The 11,885-nt window shown below is 69.4% G+C and overlaps 2 protein-coding genes across 2 annotated transcripts; one reads left to right on the top strand and one right to left on the bottom strand.

The window, feature by feature from the left end:
* Positions 1 to 277: 277 nt before the first annotated feature.
* On the bottom strand, positions 278 to 3,878 carry PLPPR3 (phospholipid phosphatase related 3). The gene is given in 9 exon segments (XM_040589158.1): positions 278 to 722; positions 724 to 995; positions 997 to 1,866; positions 1,969 to 2,142; positions 2,474 to 2,531; positions 2,626 to 2,821; positions 3,044 to 3,173; positions 3,397 to 3,582; positions 3,750 to 3,878. Coding segments are annotated over 9 exon segments (2,085 nt in total). The 5' UTR covers positions 3,825 to 3,878; the 3' UTR covers positions 278 to 598.
* Positions 3,879 to 7,620: 3,742 nt separating this feature from the next.
* On the top strand, positions 7,621 to 10,333 carry CFD (complement factor D). Its single transcript, XM_040589206.1, has 5 exons — positions 7,621 to 7,756; positions 8,001 to 8,154; positions 8,413 to 8,557; positions 8,978 to 9,235; positions 9,812 to 10,333. The coding sequence occupies exons 1-5, from the start codon at positions 7,699 to 7,701 to the stop codon at positions 9,983 to 9,985; spliced, it is 789 nt and encodes a 262-aa protein (XP_040445140.1). The 5' UTR covers positions 7,621 to 7,698; the 3' UTR covers positions 9,986 to 10,333.
* Positions 10,334 to 11,885: the final 1,552 nt, after the last annotated feature.

The following is an 11,885-nucleotide window of genomic DNA, read 5'->3' on the forward strand; positions in this document are numbered from 1 at the left end:
AATCCGTGCAGTATTTACAGTCTCCACAATGCCCAGAGCCCTGGCCCTGGGCAACCCCCCCCCTCCCGACACCATCCCCCCTTGTCTGCCCCCACCACCGACTAGTGGTGCAGGATGGGGGGGCTACGACGACCCCTCCTGCATGGCTCTTGCAGGACCCCCAGCATCCACAAACCCGCGCGCAAGCCAGGAACCATTGTCCCACGGCAGCCCCTGCCCCCCAAGACCCCTTGATCCAGCCCCCCCAAAGCCCTTCAGCACCATTTGTTCCCCCCACCCCGACAGATGTACACTTCCAGAGCCAGAATAAATTAAACCCCTCCGAAATGTCAGCACCTGTGTTGGAGAGAAAAAGAAAGTCCAAAGTGCTCAGAGTCACCCAGACCTGCCTGCCGGGGGTGGGGCAGAGCCCCCCACACCTTGGCTGGCTCAGGGTCCAGCGTGACTGTGCTCTGCCTCGTGCTGCTCCGTCACCCCAACGCCAAAGACAGCCCCATCCTGATGCCCCCCAGCAGAGAGGGACCCTGGCATCACAGACCCCCCCCCCAGCCGGGGTAGGGGACCGGGGCGGGCTGGACGCGGGGAAGGCAATGGAGGCTCAGTCCTTAAACCTCCGGCTGGCTTGCATTTTCTTGTAGTAGTGGTCCACCTCGCTGTCCACCTGCCCGTCCCTCTCCGCCGGCTTCCTCCGCAGCGTGGACTCCTGGCTGGCCGTGCCCAGCAGCCCCTCGGGGGGGGGTGTCCCCCCGCTCCCCACCGCCCCCCCCCGCCGCCCCCGGGATGGTGGCCAGGCTGCCGTAGCGTGGCTCGTCCTGCTCCATGTCACTGACGGAGGAGCCAGGGGAGACGCCGGCGCTCTTGGCTGGGCGGAAGGCACGGAAATCCTTCCCCAGCTCGCCCAGCTCGTAGGCGTCCGGCCCCTCTGGCCCCTTTGGCCCTGATTTCCACTCCCAGGGCCCGTTGCCAGCGGAGAGGTGGACGATGGGGTGGTGGGGGGGCGTGGGCGTCAATGGTGATGATGCTGGAGCTGTCCCGCTCGGAGGGCGAGCGGTACTGTGAAGAGTCGGAGCTGGTAGAGGACGAGGACGTCTCTGAGTGCTTGGGGGTGACAGAAACGATGCTCTGCTGCTTGGACATGGCGATGACCTGCATCAGGCGCGGGGGGTTGGCCACCCGCTGCGCCCCCCCCTTCTCCGCCACCATCACCCACTTGGCTCGCACGGCCGCCCCGCTGCCGGCCGGGACACCGGCACCCGCCTGGCTCTCCTCGGGGATGTGCACCAGCTGCGAGGCGCCCGGCCGGGGCTGGATGAGGACACGGGGCCCCATGGCCGCCCGCTCGGCTGAGCGCGCTTGCACCGTGGGGTAGAGGGAGGGGGGGACATCCTCGCCGGTGTCCCCAGCACCCCGGCCATGCGCTGCCTCCTCTGCCAGTGTCATGCTCCGGCCCTCCAGTGATTTCTGCTTCCACTCGGTGATGAGCTGCTTGGAGCGGGAGGCATCCACAGGGACGTGGATGGTCATGTGGCGCCGCGCGGGGTCGTCCATGGAGGGGGTGTTGACGCGGGGCAGGGTGTTGCTGAAGGTCACCATGTTCTCCTTGCCCATGGGGCTGCGGGGGGCCAGCAGGTCCACATCCACGCTGGCCCGCTTCAGGCTGCCCAGGGAGTTCTTCTCCCGTGGCACCGGCCGCGCCGCCTCCTCCAGCCGTGTCTGTGGGTTCAGCTCATCGGTGCTCACCGACTTGTTCTGGTGGTAGACAGAGTCGTGGCCCCGCTGCGTCAGCGCCCGCAGCGCGTCCTTGGCCGGCGCCGGTACCGGGACTCTCTCCGTCGGGGCGCGGAAGTTGCCGACAGCGTGGTAAGCCTGTGGGAGGGGGAGCATGGGGTGAGCACAGTCCTGGGTGCTGCAGCTCACACCGCATCCTTCCCTGCCGAGCCGCTTCCGAGGTCAGGGACCAGCACCCACCAGGTAGGCGGCAATGCCGGAGCCGATCAGGAAGCCCACATAGACGTCGGCGGGGTGGCTGCGGTACTGGGTGATCTGGGTCAGGCCACAGATGCCGGCGGCGATAGCAAAGGCGAAGACCAGGATGGGCTTGAGGAGTTTGGTGCTGTCCGAGATGATGGAATTGAAATACATCTAGCAGTGGCAGCGGCGGCGATGATGGGGCAGGAACAGGCTGTTAGTCGCGGCTGGTGGCACCGGCACCCACAGCCATCACGGCACCGCAGCCTCCCCCCTCCCTGGCCATGCGTCGAGCTCTTGGGTGCACGAGGAGCTGCCAGTGCCTGAGTGTGCACACCTGCGTGCACACCCCCACAGCGAATACGGGCACATGCGTGTCAGGCAGAGCTTTTCTGTGCACAGGAGGGCGTGTGCCGGCAGGACAGGGACGCTGCAGCTCGGCAGCTCATGGTGTCCCCAAGCCAGCACATGCAGGGCCAAGAGCCAGGCAATGCCGGGAACTCACCGACACGTAGACGGCAGCAAAAGCCGAGAGCGTCGCGTGCTGGGACGGGAAAGTCTTCCTGCAGGGGAGATGGGGGGGGGGGGGGGACACAGTTGGGAGGGGGCAGGAGGGCTGGCATCACGGTGCGGGTGTCCCCCTGCCCCAGCATGTACCTGGCAGAGAGGATGGCGTGCTTGTCTGTGCCCGAGCAGATGTCCTGGGTGATGTAGGGGTTGGCATCGCAGGGGGTGCCCAGCAGCGTGTAGTTGGGCTTGCAGACGGTCAGGAAGAAGGGAGCGTGGTAGCCCGTGGCAAGCTGGATAACGTCCGTCACCAGGGCCGTGGCACAGAGCCCGAACACGTGGACGCCTGGAGATGGCCGGAGCAGGACAGTGGGTCACCCCTGTCCCACGCAGGGCAGCCAGGGCCCCCCCAGCCCCAGGGCACCCACAGGCGCTGGGAAGGGTCAGCTCATTGTCTGGGGTCTGGGCTGTCGCATCCAGCGTGCCCCTGCGTTCCCTCCAGCCCCGGGCCCCTCGGACCAGCCCCCACGGCAGGTCAGGTTCCTGCCCGGGCTGCGGCACAACGTACCCACAAACCTTACGGTCCGGCGCAGGAAGGAGTTGAAGTTGCAGCCGCCGGCGTTAATGCTGCCCTCGGCACCGGCGCGTCCCTTCAGCCGGGACTGCAGGCAGTACACGATGCCCTCCCCGACCATGATCTAGGGAGGAACCAGCAGCTCAGGGGGTGCTGCCCCGAGGGGCTCGGGGGGGTCTGGGCTGCTGGCGGTGCCACCCCATGGGTGCAGGGCACCACCAGGCTCCCCACACTGGTCCCCTAGTGATGCTGCCACCGGGACCCCAACCCCTGGCCCCAAGCCCTGGCTCTGCTGCTGGGCAGGCTCCATCTCACCCCCCCGCAGCGGGATGAGCCCCAGGACACACCGAGGCGGCTGGCGCCGCGAAGGCCAGGCTGAGCAGCATGAGCAGCGGGATGAGCTCCTCGTTGGTCTCCACGTAGGGCATGGAGAGCGCCCGGTCGTAGCACTGGAAGCCCACCTTGGCTGGCTTGAAGAGGTCCGTCAGCTCCAGGAAGTAGAGCGTCACGATGGAGGAGGCCACGATGGGCAGCTGAGGGGATGAGAGCGTCGGAACCACCGCGCTGCCCAGTACGGTGGGCACCAGCGTCGTGCAGCCCCACTGGGAATGGGCAAAGCCCCTGACTCTGCCATGCCAGGGCAGGACCAGGGCCTGGGGAAGGAGCCCCCAGCTGAGCCCCCCACCCACCCTACACCCACCTCCACGAAGTAGAAGCAGGGCAGGAGCGTCATGCTGTCCTTGGGAGCCCTGGCCTTCTCCTTGGGGGGGATCATGGTCCTGGGGCAGGCGCCGGGGTCCCGCTGGGCTGCACCTCCGCCCTGCCGTGGGGCAGCAGCGTCACCTCCAGCCCTCAGCCCTACAGGGGTTTCGGGCAGCCCCCAGGCTCACCCCACTGCCCCCCTGCAGCCGCCCACCGGGGAGAAGCTCTCGGTACCGGGGGCTGTCCCTGCTCCCCCCAAGGCCCCCCCAGCACCCCAGTGGGGTCCGGCTGAGCCAGAGGCTGTGACAACAGGTGGGGTGGAGGCTCGGCTGTCGCGACAGGCAGGCAGCGAGGCTGCTGTGGAGGGCGTGGAGAGGGGGTGTGCCACCCGCAGAGCCGAGCCGAGAGTGGGGGGCCCCGGGCATCCCCCCAGCCCCCCGAAACGGCCACCGAGCTCCGGGTGCAAGGAGGGGGGTGATGACGGGGATGGAGCAGCAGGGGGTAACGGTGGGGGAAGCACTACCGGGGGACAATGGTGGGGGGGGGAGCACCACCGGGGGGCAACGGTGGGGGGGAGCACCACCGGGGGCAGTAGCGGGGGGGCTGCGGCGAGGGGCGGCAGGGCTCTGCCCCGCAGGCCCGGAGGGGCGGGCGCTCCCGGCCGTGCCGCAGCCGCGGGCGGGGGTCGGGGGGGTGGAACGGCCCTTTGTGCAGCCCCGCGGCCGCCGCCCCCCCACTCACCTCTGCGGCGGCCGCCCGGGGCGAAGCGGGGCGGGGGGCGGCGGGGGCGGCGGGGGGCGGCGGCCGCGGGGCTCCCCGGGAGCCGGGATGCTCCTGCCTCGGCGGAGCGCGGGGAGCGGCGGCTTCCTCCGCCCCCGCCCCCTCCTCCTCCTCCTCTTCCTCCTCCCCGCAGCCCCCCGCCCCGCCCCGCCCCCCCCCGCCCCTCTCGGGGCGCCGAGCCTCCGCGGGCCCGGGGCCGGGGTGCTGGGGGGGGGCTGGGGCTGGGGGGGGGGTGATGGGGGGTATGGGGGGGCCGGGTCGGGGGCGAGACAAAAGGCGGGCGGGGCCGAGGGCAGAGAGCAGGACCGACCCCCCCCCCGCAGCGCTTTGACCCCCGCAGCGCTCTGCCCCCCGGATCTGCCCCGCCTCGGCTCTGCAGCAGGCACCGGGGGGAGGGTCCCAGCGCCCCCCCCCCCGGCCCCCTCCCCCAGCCCAGCCCTTCCCCACCACGTGCTGCGGGAGTGGGGTCGCACCACCCCGCGGGGACCCTCCCCCCCGCCCCCGCCGAGCTCCCCCTCCCTGCGGCTGCCAAGGCGGGGGTCCCGCAGCACGGGGGGTGCGTGACCCCCCAACCTCCCCCCCGCCCCAAGCTCCGCCGTCCCCTGGCACCCCCCTGGGGTCTGCACCCCTGCACCCCCCCTCCCCGCGGGCCTCGGGGCGAACCCCTGCCCGGAGAGCCAACCTCGGCTGGAGCCCCGAGACCCCCGGGTCCAGGGCTGGGGAACCGGGTGCCGAGCCCCTTTGCCCTCCCCCCCACCCCTCAGGGGCTTCAGCACCTCTCGAGGCAGCCCTGCCCCCCCTTGCTGCCCCCGTCACTCCCCCCTTGCTGTCCCCCCCCGCCTTTGCTGTCCCCCCCTTGCTGCCCCTCCCTTCCCTTGATGCCCCTTTTCCCCTCCGCCCGCCTCCCCTTGCTGCCCTCGCTGCCGCCCTTGCTGCCCCCCCTGCCCTTGCTGCCCCCCCTTGCTGCCCCCCCTTGCTGCTCCCCCTGCCCTTGCTGCTCCCCCTGCCCTTGCTGCCCCCCCTGCCCTTGCTGCCCCCCCTTGCTGCCCCTCCCTGCCCTTGATGCCCCTTTTCCCCTCCGCCCGCCTCCCCTTGCTGCCCTCGCTGCCCCCCGCGCCGTGCAGCCCGCTCCCAGCCCCCTACCCCACACCCTGTGCCCCATACTCACCACCACCCACCCCTCCAGGGTCCCGTCCAGGCTCTGCGCCCCCCCCCCCCCCGGCCCCCCCCCCCCCCCCCCCCCCGGCCCCCGCCCCCCGGGCTCCATCTGTGCCCCTCGGCGGGAGGAGCCCCCCGGCCCTTCCCCGGCTCAATCCCGGATCGCTGGAAGCCGCGATTAAGCCGCTTCTCCCAGCGGAAAATCCCCCTCGGGGCCGCCGCACGTGGGGACAGCGGGGAGCCGCAGCCACCTCCGCAAAGGGACCCCCGAGGGCCGGGGCACCCCCGCACCCTCCGCGCCGGGGGGCCGGGGGCGGGCTGGGGGCGCGGGGGGCTGGGGGGCCGGGCGCGTGGTGCAGGAGGAGGAGGAGCGGGAGGGTGGGCTCCGACCCCTGCCCGGTGCCCCCGAGCCCCGCTGGGTCCCGGCTGCGCTGGCGGGGGCACGGCGGAGCCTGCGGGCCGGGCTGGGGGCGTCGGGGTCCATCCCGGCGAGGAGTGGAGGCAGCGCGACCCCGGCCCCGGCCCGGCTGCGGGGGGAGATCCGGGGCAGGGGGGAACCCGGGGCGGGGGTGGGGGCTCCGGGGACGCGCCGGGAGCCGCGGCGGTGGCTCCGCTTAGTGGCACCAGTGAGAAAGGCAGAGGGGACTGGGGCTGCCACTGCCACCCCTGCCACTCCCCCCGCCACTGCCACCCTGCCCCTACCACCCCCCCACCACTGCCACCCTGCCACTGCCACCCTGCCACCCTCCCGCCACTGCCATCACCATCCCTGCCACTGCCACCCTGCCACCCTCCCGCCACTGCAATTACCATCCCTGCCACTGCCACCCTGCCACCCCCCCACCACTGCAATTACCATCCCTGCCACTGCCACCCTGCCACCCTCCCGCCACTGCCATTACCATCCCTGCCACTGCCACCCTGCCACCCCCCCGCCACTGCAATTACCATCCCTGCCACTGCCACCCTGCCACCCTCCCGCCACTGCCATTACCATCCCTGCCACTGCCACCCTGCCACCCTCCCGCCACTGCAATTACCATCCCTGCCACTGCCACCCTGCCACCCCCCCCGCCACTGCAATTACCATCCCTGCCACTGCCACCCTGCCACCCCCCCCGCCACTGCCATTACCATCCCTGCCACTGCCACCCCTGCCACCCCCCTGCCACTGCCACCCTGCCACTGCCACCCCTGCCACCCCCCCACCACTGCCACTGCCACCCCTGTCACCACCACCCCTGCCACCGCCATCACTACCCCTGCCACCGCCACCCCTGCCACTGCCATCACCACCATCCCTGCCACCACCACCCCTGCTGCTATCATCACCAACCCTGTCACCGCCACCCTACCACCCCTGCCATCATGGCCATCCCATCACTGCCATCCCTGCCACCCTTGCCGTCACCATCATCCCCTGCCACCGCCACTCCTCCAGCCCTCGCAGGAGCTTCCCTCAGGGCAGAGGTCTCCCCTGGGGACACCCACCAGGTGCTGGTGGTCCCAACCCCACCGTCCCCATCCTCACCAGCCACAAGGGCAAACCCACGGGGGATGCTCAGCTCTGCTCTGGCAGCCCTGGGCACCCACCGAGCCAGCACCCACCACCACACTCCCACCGACCCTCCCCGGCCAGCTGGGTGGGGGTCCCTGGTGCAGGGGGGCTGGGGTCAGGCCCAGGTGCTGCTGTGCGTGCCAGAGCCTTCACGTGCCAAGAGCCAGATTCAGTTTTGGCTTCGAACAGCGGCGCAGAAATCCCCGGCCGCGGGTGCCAGGGCCGGCAGCTGGGACAGGCTGTTTCCTCCCTCCCGCGCTGTTTATGCTGGGAACTCTTGACCCCTTTTATAAGCTGAATATTTAAAAACACTGCTCTGCCCACGCCACGGAAATTCCCCCTGCTCCCCCTGCGCTGTCCCTTCCTGCTCCCCCCACCGCCCCGGAGCTGGCGATAAAAGCCAGCCCCAGCCCCGGCCGAGCAGCGCCTGCCCCACAGCCACCCCACAGCCATGGGGCTGAGTCCCGCTCCCGTCCTTGCCCTGCTGCTGCTGGGAGCCACGGTGGACGGTGAGTACACCCCCCTGCACCCCGCAACGGGGACAGGCTGGGGCAGCGATACCCCCAGCACAGTGGGGGGTTCCTTCCCAGTCCCCCCAGTTCCTGCCTCCATCTGCAGCCAGGTGCTGCAGCAACCCACGGGGAGGGGTCCAGGGACCCCCGGAGGGGACCACTGAGTGATCCTGCCCCTGTGTCCTGTTGGGTGGGCTGGGGCAATGCCCAGCTAACCCGGCCTCTCTCCTACCTGCATCAGGGCAGCCCCGGGGACGGATCCTGGGGGGCCGCAAGGCTGACCCCCACGTGATGCCCTACATGGCCTCGCTGCAGCTGGATGGGCAGCACATCTGCGGGGGCTTCCTCATCGCTGAGCAGTGGGTGCTGAGCGCTGCCCACTGCACCGAGGAGACGTGAGTGCCGGGGGGGTTGGTGTGGGGGCTGCTCTGTGCCGGGAGTGCCTGCTGGCCTCAGGTCAAATCCTGCTCCGCAGCCCCAACCCCAGCACCAGGGATCTGCTCCCACCTGCGGTGAGGGTTGGGCAGGGGCTGCCGGACCCCCAGGAGCTCCCAGCACCCCAGTTCTGTGGCGGGGTGCAGCGACACCCCTAGCCCTGTGTGCCCCATGGGGTGGGCAGAGCTCCCATGCCCCACACGCTACCTCTCTTCCAGGGACGGCAAAACCTTCCAGGTCCTCCTGGGCGCCCACTCGCTGACGAAGCCGGAGCCCCACAAACGCCTGTACCGGGTGCGCGTCCAGATCCCCCACCCCGGCAGCAACATCCACAACAACAAGGACGACCTCCTCCTCCTCCAGGTGGGCTTGGGGCTCCCGGGACCCTCCTCCCTGCCACCCGCCAGGCACAGCCCCACTCCCCCAAATCGCTCTGCCCCTTGGGACCCCACGGGGTCACTGATGGTGGCAGGATGAAACCCTCAAGGCTGGGCTGGGACTGCTCGGCTCCCCTGTCCATCCTTCCCCATCCCATGGGATGGTCCCTGCTTCCCGCACCAAAGGCCTTTGGGCTGCATCCAAATGCCTCCACCTTCTCCACGGTCCTCCTGGCTGCAGCTCCTGCCCCAATCCACGTCCTGGGAGCTGTGGGGGGAAGGCAAAGCCCCGAGCACGACCAAGACTGGGGCCACCCCGGCGCTGGGGCTGAGCTCGCCGTGCCCAGCTGGGTCCTGGGTGGCAGCTGGTCCCCGCTGACCCAAGTCCCCTCTTGCTTTGTGGCAGCTGGAGGAGAAAGCGGAGCTGAACGAGCACGTGCAGGTGCTGCCATTCCAGCGGGAGGACAGGGACGTGGCGGCCGACACGGTGTGCAAGGTGGCAGGCTGGGGGACCACCAGCCACAGCGGCCACCGGCCGGACGAGCTGCACAGCTTGGAGCGGCCGGTGATCAGCCGTGACGTCTGCAACCACCGCACCCGCCACGACCACACCATCACCGAGAAGATGATGTGCACCGACTCCCGCAAGAAGGACACCTGCAAGGTAGCATTCACCCCAGCCTCCCATCACCTCCTGCCCCACTGCCCCACGGGCTGGGGCTGCCCACCTCCTCAGGGGTGGGGGAGTGGGGTGGGGAGTAACACCTGCAGCCTGGAAGAGGGGAAGGGGCTGTGGGGCAGGATGGGGCTGCGGCCCCAGGGTGATGGGGGCTCCTTGCCCCGTGTTGGCCGCTGCAAAGCAGCTCTTGTGAGCCCGCAGACAGGGACGGGGCCACGGGCATGACTTGCTGTGCCCCAAGGGCTCCCGCTGATGGGTCTTGCTGGGTCACCAGTGCCCACGCTGAAAGACCCCCCTGCCCGCCCCACAGTGTCCTGGCAGAGCTGGGGGTCCAGGCTGTCAGCAGAGCAAGGGCAGGAGCGAGGGCTGGCGGGGCAGGGCAGGACCCCAGCCCACGGCTCCTGCGCGTGAAGCCCATGGCTGAGAGCCCCCAGGGGCTGGCGCTCTGCCCCTCGCAGAGCCTTGGGTCAGGGGGGCCCCCCAGCTCCAGGGTCGGGGGGGGACACAGGCTGGGTTGGGCCAGCAAACCCTCAGCAGGGCTGACGAGCCTTGGTCCCACAGGGAGACTCCGGTGGCCCCCTGGTCTGCAACGGGGTGGCCGAGGGGGTGGTCACGGCCGGCTCCCGCGTCTGCGGCAACTACAAGAAACCTGCCATCTACACCCGCATCGCCCCGTACGTGGCCTGGATCGACAGCGTCATGGCCTCTGCGGCTGGGGAGGGGGACACTCGCTGAGCCCCCCCCCCAGGGAGCCGGCCCCACGCCACGGCTTGCTGCTGCCGGCACGGCCAGAGCACCCACGCTGCGCGCGGGGAGAGCCGCCCCGCTGAGCACCGGGGGTTCCCACCGCTCCCCAACCTGCTCCTGGAGCGTCCCCACGTCCCAGAGGGGGACTGGGCCAGGGAACCAGCGAGAAACCAGGGGAAGGGGGTCCCTGGCCCCCCAGTCACAAAGTACAGGGCCCAGCTGGGGTAGGGCGGGGGGTCACAGCCCCCCATGCTGGTGCGAGCCACAGGCTTTGCTGGACGTGCCTGTCACGCTGACTGCGACCTGCTGCAATAAAGCGATGGCCATTTCTGCACAGCTGCTGGGGTGTTGGGGGGGGGTCTGCACGGGAGCCCCCTGCCCAGGGAGTGCAGGCGGTGCTGCGAGGAGTTGGGCATGGGGGGGGATGCTGAGGATGAGCCCAGGGGGATGGTGTGGCCAGGCCCCTCCCCCACCCTCCCCACCCCCGCTCCCTGCCACCCACACAGAGGGAGCCCCATCCCCTCCTTTGCCCTGGCCATGTGCTGGGACCCCGCAAACTCGCTGCTGTGAGCGCTTGGCACCGGCTCTGCCCCAGGGTGGGCTCTCCTCAAGGGGCACATAGCCACCGCCAAGCCCCCAGCACCCCTCCAGGACCCACTCCCACCCCCCTACCCCACAGCTGAGCACCCCCAGTCGGGTCCTGGTGCCTCCGTGGGAGCAGGGGACACATCCTGCAGCACAGCTGTGGGGCGATAAGGTCTGAAGCTGGGAACCTCCCGCAGGGTCATTGTGCGAATATTTGTTGAAGCAGAATCTGCAAAAGGCTGATAAGGTGGAGGGCAGCACCGGCTCCCCCAGCGGGGCAGGATCCGTGCTGGGACCCTCGATCCCTGTGCCAGGGCCACGTGGAAAGGCAAAGGCAGGGAGATGGGAGACACCTGTGCTGGTGTTCAGGAGGGGCAGGGGTGAGGGTGAGCCCCCATCCTCCAGCCGCAGCCTGGCCTGCAAGACCCCCCCTCCAGCCCCGGGAGCCCCAGTCCTTGTCCCGTGTCCCCTGCGGTGGCAGTGCCGGACCTTGGTGCAGAGGAGCCCCTTGTCCCCCGTAGATGGGGGTCCCCCAGCCCTTAGAGGGAGCAGGACCGGGGCGAAGGCACAAAGGATCAGAGCAGGGCAGCAGCAGCACGGCAGTGCATTGCGAGACCCTTCAGCATCCCCTGGGATGCAGCATCCCCATCCTGGGAGCGGGGCAGAGTCTGACAAGAAGCAATGGCGACACAGCAGGAGTGAGGGGCGTACGGGCAGACGGCCCTTGTGGCACAGATGAAGGTGGTTCTGGGCTTTAAGACCCTCCTTTAAAGCTCCGCTGCCAGCTGCAGGGCTCCACCATCCGTCCTCCTGCCGAGCGGTCCCACCTCCGTGGTCCCACCTCGGTGCAAACAGCGAGCAGCAGCGATCAACCATTTAATAACCCCAAACCTGGTCTCTGAGCAAAAGGAGACTACCAAGGGCCCAAGCTGATTACAGTTTTAGTTACAGGGGAAAGAGCCTTAACAAGAAGTTGTAGTTTCCTAATTAGCCATTTCATTTTCCTTAATTACCACAGAACAGCGAGGCAGAGACCAGCTCAATACAGCAAAGCATTAAATGGAGCCGAGAGACGAGCACTTTGCCATCAGCTCAACTTTTCGCTAATAAATGAAAATGCAGCTCCAGAGGGAAAGGAACACGTAGGACCTGGCTTGTCCCCCCCCTTACGTGGTCTCCAGGGATGCCCAGTTGTCTGGCTGGGCAGCAATTTGGCCAAGCCACAGCTCAGCTCCAAGCATCTCCACTGCACTTTGTCAAAGCACACGGCTGTTTAGGTCTGATTCTGGTAAGGTGCTGAGCG

Source organism: Falco naumanni, chromosome 4 (assembly GCF_017639655.2).
Source record: "Falco naumanni isolate bFalNau1 chromosome 4, bFalNau1.pat, whole genome shotgun sequence".
In the NCBI taxonomy this organism is placed as follows: Eukaryota; Metazoa; Chordata; class Aves; order Falconiformes; family Falconidae; genus Falco; species Falco naumanni.

Bases quoted from the DNA above. Each gene is read 5' to 3' on its own strand.
- CFD (XM_040589206.1), top strand. From the start codon at position 7,699: ATGGGGCTGAGTCCCGCTCCCGTCCTTGCCCTGCTGCTGCTGGGAGCC. The intron at 7,757-8,000 runs GTGAGTACACCC...TACCTGCATCAG, and splicing joins GCTGGGAGCCACGGTGGACG to GGCAGCCCCGGGGACGGATC. The intron at 8,558-8,977 runs GTGGGCTTGGGG...GCTTTGTGGCAG, and splicing joins ACGACCTCCTCCTCCTCCAG to CTGGAGGAGAAAGCGGAGCT.